This window comes from Lontra canadensis, unplaced genomic scaffold, assembly GCF_010015895.1.
Source record: "Lontra canadensis isolate GAN:19392208 unplaced genomic scaffold, GSC_riverotter_1.0 scaffold44, whole genome shotgun sequence".
NCBI classification, from domain to species: domain Eukaryota; kingdom Metazoa; phylum Chordata; class Mammalia; order Carnivora; family Mustelidae; genus Lontra; species Lontra canadensis.
In genome coordinates, this window is record NW_022631038.1 from 192,168 (window position 1) to 211,865 (window position 19,698).

Here is a 19,698-nt window from a genome sequence, read left to right on the forward strand (position 1 = left end):
CCCCTCAATCACCCTACAGGAGCCCTTCACGCACTTCCGGAAGGCAGGACTAGCGGTAAAAGCACTCCTCAGCTTTTATTTACTGACCAACGTCCTAACTTCTGCCTCACTTTGAAGGACATTTTGCTGAGTACAGAATTCTTGGTTGGACGTTTTTCTTTCTGCACTTTGCATGCATCAGCCCACTGCCTCCTGAGCTCCAGTTCAGATGGAAATCTGTTAACCTTACTTGTGACCCCTTGTATGTATTGACTTGCTTCTCTTGCTGCTTCAAGATTCCGTGCATTTGGCTTTTGTGTTTCTTACTGGGGGGTCTCTGAGTTCATCTTAACTTGGAGTTCATTGAGCTTCCTGGATGTTTCCTCAAACTGGGGAAACTTTCAGCCACTTCTTCAAATACTTGCTCTACCTCTCTCCTCCTTCTGGCACCCCCCATAATGCATAGATTGGTCGGCTTGGTGGAATCCCACAATCCCTTTGGTCCCATTTACTTTTAATTTTTTTTCTTTCTGTTCCTCTAACTCAAATTCCTTTGTCTTATATTACAATCCACTGTTTCCTTCTTGTGCTTAAAACCTGCCTCTGAATTCCTCTAGTGAGTTATTTCATTTCTGTTATTGTGCTTTTCAGCTCCAGAATTTCTTCATGGTTTCTTTTTGCTTTCTCTTAGTGGATGGTTCCATTTTGTTCATTGTTTTGTCGACTTTCTCCACATCTTTCGTTAATTGAGAGTCAAGGTAGTCGCTTTCAAGTCTTTGTCTAGTAGATCTGCCATCAGGTCTTTCTCAGGGACAGATTTTCTTTTCTTTTCAATGGGCCATACTTTCCTGTTTCTGTGTGCCTTGTGCCTTTTTGGTGAAAACTGCACGTCTGAATCTAACCATGAGGTAACTCTGGAAATCAGATTCTCCCCTTTCCCCAGAGTTTGTTTCTCCCTGTTGTAGGCAGTCTCTATGCCAAGGAGCAGCAAAATCTCTTCCCCAAGCCCTCTTTCAATTCTGACACCCTCATGGCCTCCATTTACCACAAATGCACAAAGACCCTGTAAGAGGAGCAGTGTTGTGACCCAGGGATCAGGAGAGACTCCAAACCCAACTTGTTACCACAGAGCCTGGGGAGGGGGAGGGGTGTCTAGACACTGCCGTGCATCAGAACATTTTCAACATTATTTCATTACAGAAAAGGGTTAGAACCCTCCGGTGTACTTCTACCCAAAAAGTACCACTTTTTAACAACAGAGGACCTGGTCTTCAAATCCTGCCTCCTCCCTAACCTTGATGGCTCTGAGACTTCTTAAAATGGAGCCAAAACCACAAGACAAATGGCAATGGCAATGGCCAGATAGCCCTGTTATGATGCTGTGCCTTAAGACCTCACAGCCTGGGACTCCTGGGTGGCTCAGTTAGTTAAGTGTCTGCCTTCAGCTCAGGTCATGATCTCAGGGTCCTGGGATCGAGTCCCATGTTGGGCTCCCTGCTCAGGCTCAGCGTGGGGTCTGCTTCTCCCTCTCCCTCTGCTGCTGCTCCCCCTGCTCACGCATGCTGTCTCTCAAATACTGGGGAGAAAAAAGACCTCCTAGCCTAATGGCTTGTGAACAGGCATTCACACATACATGCACTTGCACATGTGCAAAAAGAACTGCACACACAGGCCTTCAGACACGGGCACACTCACGCATGCACACACATTCAGTACAGTGCTGAGGCTGCATGTGGCACACTTCCCAGCTCTGCTGGTTTCTATCAACAGAATTCAGGCAAGAATCTGCCACAGACCTTCTGTCACTTCTCATTGACATTCCTAATGATTCTTCCTCTGCTCTTCTCCTGGTAACTAAAATACACTCAATTACTTTTGGCTTTGTGACCAAGACTAACATGCTCTAAGAACACCTGCTTTGAAGACCCAGGAGCTGAGCATGGGGGTAGAATGAGAGCCAACTGCCTCCTCACAAACCGTCCTGACCCTAATGACGCGTGTGTGATGCGGCCCGTGCACCAGTGTGCAAGCCCCAGGCCTGAGCAGGGACCAACCCCAAGAATTCAAAACAGAATCCGAACAGAAGGTCCAGCTCACAGAACGCGGACACCACCATCCCGTCAGGCACTCTGACTACTGGCTCATTTCTACAGAGCCTGCATTGGGCACCTTCCCAAACCCATGTGCGAGCCGCCTGCACACAGAATGGCGGCACGGAGGCAACTGTATGTTTGGGGCTGAGCCAAGAGGACTGACCGGACATCGGAGAGTTTCCTGCACACACTTTCTTCCCCAAACAGCCTACTTCAAAAGGCCGTGCCTCATCTCACGGCTCACGGTGAGAGATGCTATCCTAAGTGAACTTGAAGATACACAGAAAATGATGCTGCAGGGACACGAACTCTAAACAAAATGGTATAGGCTACAATGTTTTGTTCTGTCTTCGGTTACTGAAAACCTACTTTAAAAAATAGATGGAAGGACGACGCCTCAGTGGCTCAGTCAGTGAAGCGTCTGCCTTCGGTGCAGGTGGTGATCCCAGGGTCCTGGGATCGAGCCCCGCGTCGGGATGGGGGGGGGGGTCCTTGCTCAGCGGGGAGCCTGGTTCTCCCTCTCCTTCACTCGTTCTTTGTCTCTCATATACAATCTTAGAAACAAACGGAAACTAGACTGCTCCCCTATGCAGCAGGTACTCTGGGTTTGAGCTCAGTGGCGTCTGCGTCCAGACTGCGTGTCATCCCAGCTTATTCTGCATGAGACGATCACGTCCATCTCCCGGCACAGGCCGCGCTGAGCTGAGACAGGCAGTCGGATCCCGGACGCCGTCAGGGACCGTGTGCGCCCAGACAGGAGCAGAGTGAGACACTGGATGCTGGGAGCCACGTGTCTGCTGCGTGTGGTCATCCCAGCAGGTGCCTGGGTAGCAGAATTCGTCCTTTTCCAGGGAAAGCAGCAGCATGGAAGCTGTGGCTTTTAAGTTTCACGGGACAAGTCCTGGGGAACTGGGTGCACCCATGCCCAAGGGAGACAGAAAATCACTCCTGACATCTCACTTTGCCACAGTCTTGCCAGGAAACAGGCCTATTTGTAGGTTCCTGTTCAAGGATGGAAAAACCAAGACCCTGGCACTCGTCTCACCCAGATCCAAAGTTCCAGAAATCAAGGCTCAGTGGCAGGACGGCCATCAAGATTCCTGCAGAAACCACATAGACTGGCAGGGGCCGGGGGGGGGGGGGGGTGAAAAGGGAAGCTGCCCTGAGATGCAGGGAAGTCGGCTAGTGCAGACAGCTGGGGCGACCATGACTGCTGCAGAGGAGGGGCTCCCGGTGGGAGCCGCAAAGACCCAGCTCTGCGGTCAGGACCCGGAAGATCCAGCGTGCCCGTGTTCTCCCTGAATGCGTGAAACCTCTCGAAACCTTGACTTTCTGCTACAACCCCAGTGACCAATGGCTCCTTTGCAGTTCTGTTTCCGGCCCTGTGCTCTGCTTTGCCTCAGCTTTTCTCAGGCCCAGAGTGAAAAGGGGCCCCAGGCCGTGCCTTCGTTTGCTGTTCGTGTTCCCCCCTGAGCCAGCAAGAACACTTGGCCATGACCTTGGAGCAGACCCCAACAGTCCATTAGTCAGTAGAACAACACATGCCACATTCTGGCCTGGGAAACCTTGGGCGACAGGCAGGCAAGAGGCTGATTCAGCAGTCCGGCTGTGAGGCCTTAGCTGTGGGAACGCAGGGGGCTGAACCGAGACCTGGGGGTTCACAAAGACTTCCCCAGGTAAGGCAGGAAAGGGGAAGAGAATGTGCCAAGATCCAGTCCGAGGAACAGGACTGAGTGAGGCACGACACCAAGGAACGCCGTGGCACCTGTGGCGCCATCAGGGTCCCGAGAGAAGCTGGCTGGGAGGCTGGTGCGGCCGGGGGCTGGGGCTCGTGTCTGAAAGGGGAAGGGGCGTCAAGTGTGGAAGGGGAACGATTAGCAAGGAACCTCTGACTTGAACAGAAGAAACATCGCGACGCAAACGCACGGGGGCGAAGTGGACTCTGAGGGGGGGTAAGGGGTGTCCAGGCTGGGAGTTCGGGGGGGGCGGGCTGGGACTCTGCCCTGCGCTTGGCATCTGCGGCCTGGCCCCGGCTCCCTGCCAACACGGAGTAACCTCCCCACTGCGGGGGCCCTGCCTCCGCCTCCCCCACCAGCGCCCCCAGGGCAACCTTCCCCACTATGGGGTCTTCCGGGAATGCAGCTCCACAAACTGTGCATCGGGTGCCCGCCATGGGCACCTGAGTGCGGACTGGGACCAGGCCCCCAGCCACGCCCCTGCAGCCACACCTGCCCCCCCAGCCACGCCCCTGCAGCCACACCTGTCCCCCCAGCCACGCCCCTACAGCCACATCTGCCCCCAGCTCCGCCAGGACAGGTTTTAAGCCCCATCGCAGGAACTTACGCGGATCCTGTCAAACTTCACTTGGTTTTGGTTCTTCTCTCAATCTACCGAAAGGCAACTTGGAGTTCTACTTTGTCGTAGGACACGCTGTCCCCAGGGCTACACTTTACATAATTCCAGTGACTCTCAATTAAGAAACGAGCAAACTGGGGTGCCTGTTGGGGGGGTGGTTAAGGCCTCTGCCTTGGGCTTGGGTCATGATCCCGGGGTCCATATCGGGCTCTCGGCTGGGCGGGGAGCCTGCTTCCTCCTTCCCCCCTTCTGCCTGCTTCTCTGCCTACTTGTGACCTCTGTCAAATTAATAAAAAAATCTTAAAAAAAAAAAAAAGAAAAAAACGAGCGAACCCTGGGACACAGGATCTCAGCACCCAGTCCCCACGCCTCAACAGGCTGGTGCAGTGCCAGGAGGCCCGGGACCACACGGGGCAACTAGAGCCCTATTTCCCTCAAGAGCTCAGATGCGTCCCGTTTAGCTGCGGTGCCCTGAACTTGCTTTATGACAAATACTTTTTATGTTTTGAAAAATCCCATGGATCACAAACTCAACAGAAAAGATGCCATAAAAAAGCAGATTTCCAATTCTCCTGATAGGACCCAGAAGGCCAAGATGGCAGACGGAGACTGAGGAACTCCTGCTGGAGATCAGGGCGCTTCCAGAGGCAGACAAAGCTGTCCCTGAGGCCACCCTCCCATGGAAGCCTGTCACCTTTTCTCCCCATTAGGTGTTTCAGTTGCTTAACGGTCCATCATTTTCAGTTGCTCTCCCGCTACTCGGTCCTTTCTAGGATCTCCAGTCGCTCCGCAGCAGGTGGGAGGGTGGGGCTGTGGTCGTGGCCCGGAGCCCCCGTGCAGACCACTAGCTTCTTGTGGAGAGGAAACGGCCGAGACCAGCCAGAGGAAGGGCCGGGGAGGGCGCCGGGCAGCCACGCCCGCTCCCCAAACCTCTACACACACACCAACCCCGAACTCTGTGAACACATGTCAAGTAACGGGAACTCCAAGTCCTCTTAAAAGCATCAGAAGTGAGGGTCTCCTGGGGGGCTCAGTGGGTGCAGCGTCTGCCTTCGGCTGAGGTCATGATCCCGGCCGGGGTCCTGGGGTCGAGCCCTGACTCAGCGGGAAGCCTGCTCCGCCCTCTGCCTCTGCTCTTGCACTCGCGCTCTGTCGAGTAAGTGAAAGTGTTCTGAAACAACCGTGCAGAGGGCCGCATGCCAGCTACGTCCGAGTCCCTGCCCACCCCGTAAACCCAGTCCACGTGGCGCGCTGCTCCTGACAGGAAGTGCAGAGGCGGCCCTGCTGTCATGCTCCCTGGCCCTCAAGAACACAAGCGCTGGCACTGCAGGGTGAGGGTCTGTCCCTGGAGGGCGGGTCCCTAGAGGATGTGTCTGTGGAGGGCCAGTCCGTGGAGGACACCGGCGGGCTCGACACCGCCACAGGCTGCTCCTGGCCTGGAAGCTCTATTCCTTCCGTCTCTGCTCCAGCCCCGGCCCCCGACCCCGCGCACATGCTGCACTTACAGGGGACAAGGAAGAGTGTGGAGCTCGGCTTCCCACGTCTGAAAACGCACCTTCCAGCCACCAGTGACTTTTCAACAGAACTGAGCCCCAGCACGAGAGGGAAGAGAAAGACCATGCCAGCGCCCTGTGCCCCCTACCCTCCCTGTCCCCAGTTCTGAGATGTCGCAATGCCACCCTGACGTGTGCGCCACACAACTCACGACCTCACGATCCCGCTGGCCCTGGGGCCCGGGCACTTTGGGCAGCGTGGACACACAGCGGCCATCAGTAAGCAGGCTGCTGGGTGCCGCAGGGTCCTGGGTTAGTTTCTGATGCGCCGTGTTTGCGACGTTTTAACATCCTGGGGGCCTGCTGGTGGGAGATGCCCCGCCCTCCCAGAGCAAACTCCCAGGGACAGTGAACAGCTGACCCCAGAGCTCACCTTGGTATACGCGAACCCACCAACCCAGAGCCCACACTCCAGCCACCTCCTTTACCTGGTTCTTGCACACCAGAGAGCACTTCCTCTGCCCCGCGTCCCCCGGGCCCAGCACCCACCTCCACAGCCCAGAGCCTGCTGACGCTACGCTCCCCAGCCCACTCACTCCTGCAGAAGCCCCGGCTTCTCTCTGCATCCTGACCGGGCCTGGGTCTTCCCTGAGGAGCCCTGTGCGGTGCGGCACGTCTTCACCCCCAGGAAACACTGTGTGCGGCCCACTCTCCTCTCCAGGCAGCCGTCTCGAGGTCTGTCGCCCAGCACACCTGACTAGAGCCAAGCACACGTATTCTCAGACAGGTGCAGCTTCCTCTGCATGTTTCTTCTCAGGTCAGAACAGGAGCCAAGTCAGCAAGCGCACTCCCGAGTGAAATGCTCACTACGCGTGCCGTGGGACAGGTGGGCTCACGAAAAACCCACCCCTATACCACCATGCCCAGCGCTTCTGAGGTGGTCCTGCCTTTGACCTGTGATGTGTCCCTTCCACGGGGCCACTCTGCGGGCAAAGCCAGCACTTCTCGGTGCCACCTGCCTGTACACGGTGCACGGGGGGTGTGCCCGGACGGCTGGGGGACCGCACGGCTAGGGGGATGGCACAGAAGTGCAAGCTGTGCTCCCCAAGCAGCCAAGCCACCAGCGCCCTTGCCCCGTCTCACTCCCACGAGTCTGACTGTGTGAGCTCCGGGGACAACCCATCAGCATTTGACACTGAGGACACCTGGGAAAGGGAGGAGCCCCACACTCAGCTCAGACTCGGTAAGGATTTATTCTACATCCTTCCGACAGCACACATCTGACACGGCACGCCACGGGGCTCTTGCCCCGGGGAAACTGGACGTGGGGCCATCCTTCAGCAGACTGACCGTGAGGACAGCGTTTAGGGCATGAGCGGACACCCGTGCAAACACAGTGACGATGCTTGGCCGTCCCAACCACAAACCCATGTGTGGGGGGGCTGCATAACAGCCTTGAGTCCCCACGAGTCCCTCGCACATCCGTGCAGGGTGTGCATGTGCAGGCACTCGTGAGGAGGACCGACGGCGGCCGGCGTGCTGACGGACTGTCCCACGCTTCCCACGGCCACTGCCCTTCTCAATGCAAGGTCCAAGTGCACCTGTGTCGGGGGCAGCACAGCCCCCGAGGAGCCCTGGGTTCCGTCAGCACAGCTGACATTCAGGACCCACCCCCTCCCCACCTCCCGCTCTCTGCCCCTGGCCGCCGCCCGCCCTGCCGCTTGGGGCTGCTGTCCGCACCCCGGGGGCCCCCCAGGTCAGGGCTGGGGTTGCCGCCCGCCGCCCCCAGCAGGTGATTCCCGGGGCAGAGGTCCCCATCTGCACAGGGTGAGGCTGCCACCTTCCCCTCTCTCATCTCCGCCGTCAGATCAGCCGTCAGCCGCGACTCCTCGGGACTCACGGTCCTGTGCCCTTGCTTCCTCTTGTACTCCATGATTTGTTTGTTGAGCGCCTCATGATCGATCCCACACAGACTTGAGCATGTGGCAGAGGTCGGGGTGCCTCGCGGAGCAGGAGCGTCCCGGGCCCCGGGGCCGCTGGAGGGAGAAGAGGCACCCGGTGAAGCACGAGAGGCGTCAGGACCGTGAGGGCCTAGGGCCACTGCTCCTCCCCTTCCCCCTCCACTTGCCAGTGGGCTGCCCACGTCCGAGGAAGCTCCCCAGCCCAGTGCCCCTCTGCTGTGCTGCCGGAGCCCGCGGGCGGGGCAGGCCCACACCGTCCCACGCAGCCCTTCCGTGAGATGGGTCTTCCATCTCCTCCCCCAGTTAACCACAGCGAGTGTGCTGGGCCGGTTTCACAGAATTACCGCTGCGGCCCGTTTAGATCTACCAGGCCGGCTCCCCGAGAAACCAAAGGAAAATATCTGACCTGGTATGACCCTTTCAAAACCCAAATTTGGCCAAGTCATGCCTCTCACCCCTTTCCTGATCAGCTCCGGAAGGTCTCACCCCCACGGGCTGGGCTCCCCATGGCTTGGGGCCTTCACTCCTGCTCCATGCTCCTGAGGCTGGAGACTGGGAGCACCGCCCAAGGTCCTGACAGGACCCCGGACGCGGAGGCACCCGGCGTTAAGGAGCAGAGGCTGAGCGCCAGCTGGAGCTCTTCCCCCACCTGCGACGGCCCCCAACTCGATCGTCACGTCTCTTTCTCAGACCGTGAGGGCCTGACTGAAAACCAATGCTGCCCCCACCCACCCACCCACCGATCCGCCAACCAGACCTTCCAGACCCACGACCGTCTGTGGCTCCCTGGAGGCCTCGCCCAGCGGAATGCGAGCTCCGAAGAGCCCACTACGTGTTCTGTTCCCGGACGCTGGGTGCTAGGACAGGACATAGCGCACCCAAGAAAACCGTGCTGAGTGGACAGAGAGGCTGAGGGAGGGACAGCGGCCCTCCCTTGATGAGGCGCTGCGGCGACCACAAAGGCCTTCCCAGCCACCATGCTGAGGTGCCAGCAGCTGCTGCTACTGGGAACGGCCACAGGCCTCTGACAGGCTGGGGGCCTGGGCAGGGTCGGAGGGCATAATGCACCTGCCGCGGCAACCAGCAGCCCCACACCCGCACATCTATCCCAGGAACCAAAGTCCCGTCCCCACATACCTGATGTCCTCTTGCACAGAGTCTTCCTTCTCATCCCGGGGTCCCAGATCGGCCACAGCCAGCAACCGCTCAACCTGAGGAGGACGGACAGAGGGTGAGCCGGTGAGCCACACCGCCCCGCCCCGGGCATCAGAGCCCGGCTCCGGTGGGCCGTGTGCAGCCGCGCCGTGCTGACTCGGACCCGGGCCTCGGCCGACACCTCCCGGCGATGGTGCTTTCAAACACCGGCCACGTACAGTCACGTGTTCTCCGATGACCAACGGGTGCCTTCTTCCAACGGCACTTAAAGCCTGCGAACGTCGAACTTGTGAAAAAGTCAGGTAAGCGTTAGCTCAAATGCCTAATTCCTAAGGAAGCGCTGAAGAGTTCGATTTTGCACAGAATCTGTGTTTGCGGAAAGAAAGCCTCCCAGCCCAGCGACAAAGTCACAGTCACGCGACCCCCAGATCCACGGTGGCTGAGGGGACTCAGAGGAAATGAAAGCTCTCCTCAGTGGGGCAGCGCACAGAGCCCGGCTCCCTGGCCACGGAGGGCAGCTCACCCCTCACCCGCCGCCCTGCACGCCCAGGACGTGCGCCCGAGACCCCAGCCTGCGGCACGGCACGCCCAGGAGAGCCAGGGTCCGGGACCAGGGGCCGCCATTCCACGGCAGCCCAAAGCGCCATCACACACCGAGGACCAATAAAGCCCACAAATGTGGAAAAGCAGAACCAGGAGAAAACGTCAGTCCACAGAAAAGACCAGACACAGGTCCAACAAAGCCACAAAACGAGCACTAACTGGACGTCTCCTGGGCTACTGCTCGCACCTGCCAAGGGCCCTGCGCCGGACACACAGGCGTTCTGCACAACCCCACACGGCATACCTTCAAGAACTGCGCCAAGGCCTGGAACAGACCTCACAAAACAAAGAACAGCCGACAGGCGCGTGGCAAGACACTCCCCAGTGCGAGTCGTCACACACACGCACGTGTGGCCGCCAGAGGGGCCACCACAGACGCAGCAGGACTCCTGATGTCCGGCGGGAGCTCGCGGTGGCCCAGACAGTTCCGTCCGACCCACAGCTCCGAAAGTCAGACGCGCGCCGCTTCCACACACGGACCTAAACACGCAACGACGAACGCCGTGTACACACGGTTCCCAACACCTTTACTCACTGCCGCCAAAGACCAGAGAGACCAAGGTCCACGAAAGGTGAATGGGTCACTTAGCAGGAGGGAACCACTTACACGTGAATGACGCGACTCTCAGAAACAGCAGTAAAGCCCGATGTCTGCCTCTGTCTGCAGAGCTCCAGGAATCTGAACAGGAGAAACCACCTGACAGCCGCTGGCTGGGGGGCCCCCGCGGGCAGGGGTGTGGGGGCAGGGGCGGGGCAGGGCACAAAGGCACGCAGCCCCCATCCCTGCACATTGCCTGGAAATCAGGCGTCACTAAAGCTTCTCTTTGAAGCCTTTACCCAGCAGTCCATGTGAAAGCAACCAAATCCCGACGAGTCCCCTCAGGCTGTGGGGACAGGAGGCTCCGTGCGGACCTCTGAGACAGGACACGGGCTGCTGGGACGCCCTCTCCAGGGAAGGCTCAGGCCCGACGGAACAGGAGCTGGCAGCCCGCGTGGGCTCTCCTGATGGCTGCTTCTCAAGCCGGAAGACAAGCAAACGTGTAATAAATCACAAAGCCACTATCAGAGTTTACGTGTTTCAAGATTTTACGTTTTTCCCTTTGAAATCATGGTAAGATCAACCTTTTTTTTTTTTTTAAGATTTTTTATTTGACAAACAGAGATCACAAGTAGGCAGAGAGGCAGGCAGAGAGGGGGAAGCTGGCTCCCCGCTGAGCAGAGAGCCCGATGTGGGGCTCGATCCCAGGACCCTGGGATCATGACCTGAGCCGAAGGCAGAGGCTTAACCCACTGAGCCACCCAGGCGCCCCTAAGAACCTTTTGAAAACCCTCTGATTGGAATGAAAGACACGGGGAAGGACACCAGTCGTTACGTGCAGAGCCCAGTGACACTTCACCAGTGGACTGCACCCCCGGGCATCCCCAGCGTTCCAGAGACAAACCCCAGGAGCCTCTTCACGTCCCTCCCACTCACTCCCTTCCCCAGACGCGGCCACCAGTTTGACTCCCGTCACCAGAGATGAGCCACACTTGGCTCAACATCCTGGAAACAGAACTGCAGGGAACATGGCCTCTTCTCTGGCTCTGCATCACCTGCGAGGTGAGGGGAGCTCGTCCGCCCACCCACCTGCGCCCGGGGATCTGACTCGTACCCAGGGGTTCCGACACGCACCCGGGGATCTAACCTGCACCAGGGAGCCTGACGCATACCCGGGGCTCTGACTGAGGGACCCCGGCCGCCGGCACCCTGGGTGCGTCTCTGGGGCACACAGTTTAAGTGGCAGCGCGAGCGTGCCCTCGGCTCCCGCTACTAGCGGCTCGGCGCACAGCACGGACGGCGTCCCGCGGCGTCTCTCCGGCCTGCTGTCTGCTCACTAGTGGAGACGCCCCGGGGGAAGGGCGAGCCCAGCATCTGCGAGGTTTCCTGCTGGGCCGCTGCACGTGCTCGCCGGCACTGACACCGGCTCCGCTGAGGGCCTTGGGCCGAGCTCATCCCTGCTCTTCTCCCGAGAGTCCCAAGGAGGCAGAGTAAGCCGCCGCAACCACGGCCAGCCCGCGCCTCCGACCACCGGCAACTTTTCGACACGTGCAACCAACGCGAGACAGAAGCAAGCTGACAGGCACAGAACTCCAAGTTTCATCCAATACCCCCATTCCAACGGCACGTGTCTATGCAAACTTCTTTACTGCGGGCCGACTTTAATCCTTATTTCAAAACACGCTGCCCTGACTTATGCCAGAGCCGATCATGACTGTGCCCTCAGTGAACCACCTGCCCCGGTCAGAGACCCCCCACGCCCCTGACCAGCCTCTGCTTGCTTCTGACTACAGAACACAGACAACTGAGGACAAGACGAGCAGAAGGCCGCCTAACCTTCTCTGACCCCAGCACAGCGAGGACACGGGAGGACAGGCGCTGGGCAGGCCCAGGTGGCCTCCGTGGCAAACAGCCCACAGCACACTCTCTAGGGACAGAACGGCTCTGGGGTGCTCTGAGCACTCCCTGCACCTCCCTCCTTCCAACGACTTTTTCTACAAAGGGGCCCACAGAGCCAGACAGGCCCTACCTCCCCAGAGAGGGACCAGCCATGAGGGAGAGAACTCTCCTCGTCGCTGAGAGGTACCGCCTTTTGCCAGCTCCACCAACCGTGCCTGGGTGAGTCCCGTGCGCGTATGGACCCAGCGCACCCCGCAACCTGGATCCTGCCCGGCTCTCTGAAGCTGGCGCTGGCCACATCACTCTTCTCCTGAACAAAACCATGCCTCTGTCAAGGTCTTAACTTGTACGGTACCTTCAGTATTGGTTAAATAACGAATAACAAAAAATGAAAACATCCAGTTAGATTTGTTTTCCTCTGTGGATCTAAATACCACCTGGTCCTGGGGCGCCTGCGCACCTGACCCTCGGTTTCGGTCAGGTCGTCATCTTGGGGTCATGGGACTGAGCCCCGTGTCAGGCTCCGCGCTCAGCAGGCAGCCTGCTTAGGATTGTCTCTCTCCCTCCGCCCCGTCCCTCCCCACCCCAGCTCATATGCACCTGCCCTTTCTCTCAAATAAATCTTTAAGCTAAATAAAAAAGTAAAAACAAAGAAAAAGACACTATTTAGTCCTGTGGTGAGTAACCGCTACCTGGCCATACCATCACGACTGCTACTGACTGGGGTTTTCGTAAATTTTTTAAAAGTATAACACACCTTAGTAACTACCCAGTAACTACCACCCAGAAAGAAAGCACATGTCACCTTACAGCCTGTAACCTCATAATTAACTTACAGTTAACAGAGTGTAAATTCAGTGTAAGTAACGTAGCTCAAATCCGGAGAGAAAGGCAGTTTGTAAGTCAGGAAGCTGACACTTGGTTTCCTAGCTAGAGATTTAGTGGTAAACATTAAAGACCAGGAGGAGTGGTTATCGCTGCGGAGTCTGGCTGGGACAGGGGCCTGGGAGCCTCACTTTCCAGTTAGACTCCTGGAGACTGATCACTCCTTGTAACTACACCCATGATCGTTCCAGCATCTGAAGATGAACTACATCATCTGACTCGTCGGGTCAGCTTGTTACTCGCAGGGAGTTTCTCAGAGCCATACCTCCGCCAGAGCCGCGTTTCCTTTGTCCCGAATGAACACAATTGGCGGCACGCTCCTCAGGGTCTGCTGGGACATCAACAGGTGCCTGGAGAGAGACGGTGCAAGTGGTGCAGTTTAGCAGAGAAGAAAACACACGTTCACCTCGTGGAATAAAATAAGGGATCTGCTGTCACATTATTCAAACCCGAAAACGTCAGCACAAGACAGTCTTCCTTCGCCCACTGCCACACCACACCAGGAATACAGAACACATCATAACTGCTTCACTGCCCAAACGCAACTCCTGAGAGCCTTACGAGCACCTGATGTTGGCCTGGATGCCTCCTGGGCATCGCAGTGGCCATGGGCTGCGTGGTCTGGGCGCGGACAGCTGGCCCAGGCCTCATTCCTCCGCTTGGTGGACATTCCCTGGCAACAAGGCCAAGAAGTGCGCCAAGGACCTCAGGCTCCGAGGGGCACGCACAGCCCCGTGTGCACGGCCGCTCATGCAGGCAGACGGAGGCGAAGCAGCAGAATTAGCACCGGCGAGGACACTGCTGGGACAACCTCTCTGCAGTGCCCGCAGGTCCTGGAACGCAATTATAGCCAAGCCTTTAGTCTAAACCTCAGCTCAGCACAAGAGCCGGGAAAAGGGATGGTCTGTTCAGCTGGGTTTTCTGATGACCTAAAACTAATCAGAAAATAATACTGTTTTCACCAACACTTGGAAATCTTTCTCCTGTTACTGTTAACAAAGAAAAAAATCAAATGAGCACTCTTTGATGCAAGAGACTCCTCGGACCTCCTGGGATAGACGTCAGGAGAACTGAAGCAGACAGTACGTAAAAGAACACTGGTTCCACACAGGACTCATCCCCTTCTCTGAAAAACGGAGTACGATGGACAAAGGAGAGGTGAGAGGGGCAGAGAAAGGAGGGAAGCAGGGGGGAGAGCAGTAGTTCTGAGAGTGCTGGTTGGTTAGGTTTCTGCGTTTCCTCAAACTGAGGAGGAAACAGAGTAACCCTTTACTACCGCCCAGCTCCGAAGTTCTCCAGACGTTTGGTCTCAAGACCTCTTCATACCGTTAAAGATCACCGAGGACAGCAAGGGGTTTCTATGAACGTGCGTTGTATCTGTCCACGTCAAGCACACTATAAATTGAAACTCAGAATTTGAGGGACGCCTGGGTGGCTCAGTGGGTTAAGCCGCTGCCTTCGGCTCAGGGTCCTGGGATTGAGCCCCACATCAGGCTCCCTAGGGAGCCTGCTTCTCTCTGCCTCTGCCTGCCTCTCTGCCTGCTTGAGTGTGCTCGCTCTCTCTCACCAACAAATAAATAGAAACAAACAAAAAACTCAGAATTTGAAAAATATGCATTAGTTCATCTCAATAACAAGCTTACTAAGTGTTCACATGGATTTTTTTTAAAGATTTTATTTATTTATTTGACAGAGATCACAAGTAGGCAGAGCAGCAGGCAGAGGCAGTGGGAGAAGCAGGCTCCCCGCCGAGCAAGGAGCCCGACGCGGGACTCGATCCCAGGACCCTGGGATCATGACCTGAGCCGAAGGCAGCGGCTCAACCAACTGAGCCACCCAGGCGCCCCTCAAATAAGTAACTCTTAAAAAAAAGGGGGAGGGGGCTTGAATTTTATCACTGGCGACAAAACAGTCCATTGTTTTCCCTGAAGTGACAGCTTCACTTTGCTCATTTTAGAGGAAACGTCCGCCAGCTGCCCACATCTGAAACCACGCAGCGAGCTCACTTGCTTCCTCCAGCGAACGAGTGTCTGCTTCACTCAGGGCAACTGTGCCTTTTCCCGAGGCGACCGTGCCGTGCCAGCACAGGCTAGCTGGTGCTCGCTCTGCGTGACACAGGACACTGAGATGACATGTGCCCCACGGTCAGGACGGAAAGAATCCAGTCACTTCTGCTTATTCTCCAAGGATGTCCTTGCGAAAAACTGCGCCGCTTTTCCCCGCGAGCGGGTGGCAGGAAGCTACAAGGACCAAGGGGACATCGGCGGCCAGGAGCCCCTAGCGTCTGGGCCCACACCTTGAGAACCACTGTCCTAGGTTATGTCCCGCGTGAAGATGAAAATCACGCTTGGAAATTTAAGAGTACGCTTCCCAGAGTTTGCTCAAAAGCGCAAAGACTCGGGCACCACGGGGAGACTGGAGAGGCAAGCAGAAGCGAGCGGCTGAGGACACGGCGTCTCACCTCATGTGGGCGGCACTCCTCTGCAGGACGGCCTCCGTGCTTGCGTTCCGCTCGGCAGGGACCTCGGTCCTCCAGTACACGCGGCAGGCAGAGAAGTCTGCGGTCAGAGACACCTGAGCCCCCCCACCGCAGCCGCCGGTCACCTCCAGCTGCCGCGCCTGCCCACACCCGGCACGCGGGAGCGGAACAGCTTCAGGCACCCGGCAACCTCCGCCCCCCCGCAGGTGCTCCAGCCCGTCCCCTCGCCGCAGGCCACCGGCTCCTGCCGCCCGAATACAAACCCTCGGTGTCCCCGACCCGCTCCCACAGCGCACATCAGAAACGCCTGACCTGCGGCTGCTCCGCCTCCGTGGGTCCCTCTGGCTAAACTCCGAGCGCAGGAAGGCAGGCACGGAAGCAGCCACCCCACGCACCCAACAACACTGTGGGTGCCCGCACCCCACACCCGGACACGCGCACCCTGTCTACACTACGCTAAGTGGTGACACTTAACGGGGCTCCTGAGCTCTCAGACCTCAGGACCGACGTGGGGCCTCCTCCCCAGGCACCAGGCCGCAGCCTCGCCTGGTCCCCGCGCTCCGGCCCGAGTCTACCTTGGACAGCTGCACGTTCAGGTCACAGATCTCCTGGCTCACTTGCGGGGTGCACAGCAGATCCGTGAGCGCTTTGTAGAGGAGGCCGTTCAGAGCCCGCAGGCGCACGTGCTCGTCCCTCCTGGTCTTCTTCGAGGTGCTCTTCGTTAGGAACTCCAGCCGGGACGGCTTGTACATCTCCGCGCAGAAGAGAAAGGGCAGTGTCACGCCTGCGCACGAAATTTGCTCTGACAGGAAGGGGGCTGGGGAGGACTGCACACTGGCATCAACGACAAGCCGGCGTTACTCTCAGCCGTCTCAGCTCATTACGATGCAGTCTACAGACCTGGCTCCTAGACGTTACCTAGCGTCCCCCCAAGTTAAAAGTACTGTCAGTACGTGTATCTGCACCTAAAAAATCTTACATAGTAGGACATTCTCCTTCTTAAACAATTCAGGGTTAACACACAAAAGCCACTTAGTACATAAACTCCCACAGTCTATCCGCACGCACGGATGCTAACACCAAGCGGACATTTCCATGTTACTATTTGGTACCACAGACGACATTCCAGAATACTGCAGAATAATTTTCTTTAAAGGGCACCTGGTGACTTGGCTGAGCGTCCGACTCTTGGTTTTAGTTCTGGTCATGACTTCAGGGTTGACATGGAAACCTGAGTTGGGCTTGATGCGTAGCGGGGAGCCTATCTGGGATTCTCTCCCTGTCTCTCTCTCTGCCCCTGCCCCTGCTCACTCACACACTCTCCCTCTCTCTCAAATAAATAAACTCTTCTAAGAAGTAAAAATTTACACTGGCAGTGTCTCTAGTCCCACCCCTGCAGACCTGGAGTCCTCAGATGTGGAAATGGAAGGACTGCTAGGCTGGGGCTCTGCCCACTTCTGGAATCCTACACCCACCAGAGCCTGAAGCAGCCCCTCGAAGCCGCCCGGCACTTACCAAGTGAGAGCCCAAGGAAGGACCTTCGTACCAAAACTTCTTTCTATGGGGAGAAATAGAACGATGACACTGGTGGCAAATTGAGGAAAATAAGTCTCAACTCAAGAGTATGATACCACCATCCTTCCTAAAGGGCTAAACTTGGGCACAGAAATAGATGTTACCGGAGGACTAAGAAATTCCGAATTCTAATCAACAACAGGGGCTGTGGGGGAGATGATTTTAGAGATAATTTTAGTTCAACCTTCTAACGTTTACTCAAGGTCTACCTCCGATCCCAAAGGCGGAAAGAGCACCTCAGAACGCCTGCGAAACCACAGGCGAGCCCCATATGCGGGGTGTGCGGCCCCACACTGGCTGGGCTGCACGAGGACAGCGGGTGGTGATGGGGGAGCGGTCACTGCTTCGCTGAGAGATTACAGATAAGCAAGGAAAGCTAGCTGCGCGAGCCCTGGGGTATGGACTGGGGCTGGACATCAGTGTGGACTCCAGTGTCCCTGAGTATCTGACACATACAGAGACCTTTGCAGGGGAGAGTACGTGCAAAGTTAACAAAAAAGCAATTTCTGCTTTGTCAGCTGACAAGGCCTAAGGGACAGACACCGCAGCTCTCAGGTTATCATTTTTTTTTTATTTAAGATTTTATTTATTTATTTGACAGACAGAGATCGCAAATAGGCAGAGAGGCAGGCAGAGAGAGAAAGGGGGAAGCAGGCTCCAGGCTGAGCAGATGCGGGGCTCGATCCCAGGGCCCTGAGATCATGACCTGAGCCGAAGGCAGAGGATTAACCCACTGAGCCCGGCAGGCGCCCCCAGATGATCATTTCTGATGACATCCAGCAATAACAGAGCTTCTCACAGAACTGCTGACTGCAGGGCTGGGAGAGGAACTGGTAAAAAAAAGTTTTTAGGGGCGCCTGGGTGGCTCCGTCAGTGAAGCGTCTGCCTTGGGCTCAGGTCAGGATCCCCCGTCCTGGGGTGGAGCCCCCTCGGGCTGTCTGCTCAGCGGGGAGCCTGCTTCTGCCTCTGCCCCTCCCCACCGCTGCCGCTCGCTCTCTAACAAACCTTAAGGGAAAAAAAAGTTTTTAAACTTAAAAGCCACCACAAAACCCCGAAACGATGAGTGTGGCAGAGTAGAGACCCTAAACAGAGAGCTCCTAGAGGTCAAAGACAACCCCAGCGCAGCAGGATTACTGGCTGGACACGCGACGTCCACGCGCACGTAAGCACCCGCAGGACAAGACCCTCTCCGAGGTCGCAGACCCGCACACACGCCGGAGCACGACCCACCACCCTAGAGCAGACGGGGAGCCACGGGCTGGGGAGCTCGACAGCGACCGCCCGAAGCAGGCTCCGTGGCAGGGGCACGAGAAGTCCTGCAACCCCACGCGGCGCGCGCACAAGCCCCAGGGCCGCGGGGCACCGAAGCCGGGTCCAGAGGGCCTGACAGCCGGCTCGGCGGGACGCTCCCGGAGGGGCCCTGCGGCGGGAACAGGGCTCCAGGCACCAAGCGGGTGCGACCCCGGCTCGCCCCTGGGGCCAGCTGCCGCACAGCCCGCCACAGAGCGGGCGCGGGGCCCCGGGACGCTGCTCCCCGCGCCGCCGCGGCCACCGGGAAGCCGTCTCGGAAAACCGGTCTGCGGCGGGAGAGGCCGCAGACGGCAGCGCAGGGACCCTCTCCCTTGGGACCCCCGCGCCAGGCGCTCCGGCGCACAGAGCCGCTCCCGGGCTCCCCTACGACGAGCCCCCCTCCCCAGAACTGCTCTCGGGAAGCAGGCGGGCGGGAAACCGGACTCGCGTCCAACAGCGACGAGCGCCATTACTGGCAGCTCTTCGGCCACCGCGACCCAACGAGCAGGAGCGGGGCTGCCGACGTGCGGCCGAGCCGACGCCGCGACGGGGCTCCGGCGGGGCCGCACAGACCCCGCCCCCGCGGACCCGCCCCCCGCCCGCGGACCTGCTCCCCCCACCGGGAACCCCGTCCCCGCCCCTGGGCCCCACCCCTTACCGCGGGAACCCCGCCCCCGCCCCGCGGACCCCGCCCCTTACAGCAGGAACCCCGCCCCGCCCCGCGGAGCGTCCCCCTCCACAGTGGACAGATCCCCCGTAGCTGCGTCCTGCCCCCAACCTGAAGTTAGTCGCCTTCCGCCATAAGGGCACCGCCCCCACCCCCAGCGCCCCCGCGCGGACTGGGTGCGCATTACTTGGTTTTCGAAGCGAATTTCTTGAGTAGGTTCTTGCCGCAGGAGACCGGCGAGCCACGCAGGGCCCGCGCCCCGCCCGGAGGGAGAGCCGCGTGGCCACCGCGGAGGAACGCCCGGAGCCCCTCGCGAAACCCGCACCGGCGGGGCGTTACCGCCCACATGGCTGCGGCGGCAGAGCCGGCAGGGGCGACGCGGGGCGACGCGGGGCGACGCGGGGCGGGGCTGTGGGACCAGGCGGAAGCACGCGGCGGGAGGTGAATGCGGCGCGCCGGGTCATCCGGCACCGGGCGACCCGCGTACGCAGCGACGTCGGGGCGGGGCGACGTCCCCTCACGCGAGGTGCGCATAGGCCAGGGCGGGGCAGGGTCTAGAGGCCGGGGCCCGCGGGGCGACGTCGGGGGGCGGGGCCTGCAGGCCGGGAGGGCGGTGGGAGCTACGGCGGGTCCGTCCGACGCGCGGGGCGGGGCGGGGCAGGGCGGCTGCGGATGCGGAGGGCGGGGAGGGGAGGTGCGGGCGAGCCAGGGCTCCCGGAGCCTCAG

The 19,698-nt window shown here is 58.6% G+C and overlaps 1 protein-coding gene across 1 annotated transcript; it reads right to left on the reverse strand.

The window, feature by feature from the left end:
* Positions 1-7,412: 7,412 nt before the first annotated feature.
* RBFA (ribosome binding factor A) lies at positions 7,413-19,489 on the reverse strand. Its single transcript, XM_032872180.1, has 7 exons — positions 19,160-19,489; positions 16,956-16,998; positions 16,016-16,192; positions 15,423-15,535; positions 13,227-13,311; positions 9,019-9,092; positions 7,413-7,956 (listed from the first exon to the last, which is right to left on the reverse strand). The coding sequence occupies exons 1-7, from the start codon at positions 19,318-19,320 to the stop codon at positions 7,581-7,583; spliced, it is 1,029 nt and encodes a 342-aa protein (XP_032728071.1). The 5' UTR covers positions 19,321-19,489; the 3' UTR covers positions 7,413-7,580.
* Between the last annotated feature and the right edge of the window lie 209 nt (positions 19,490-19,698).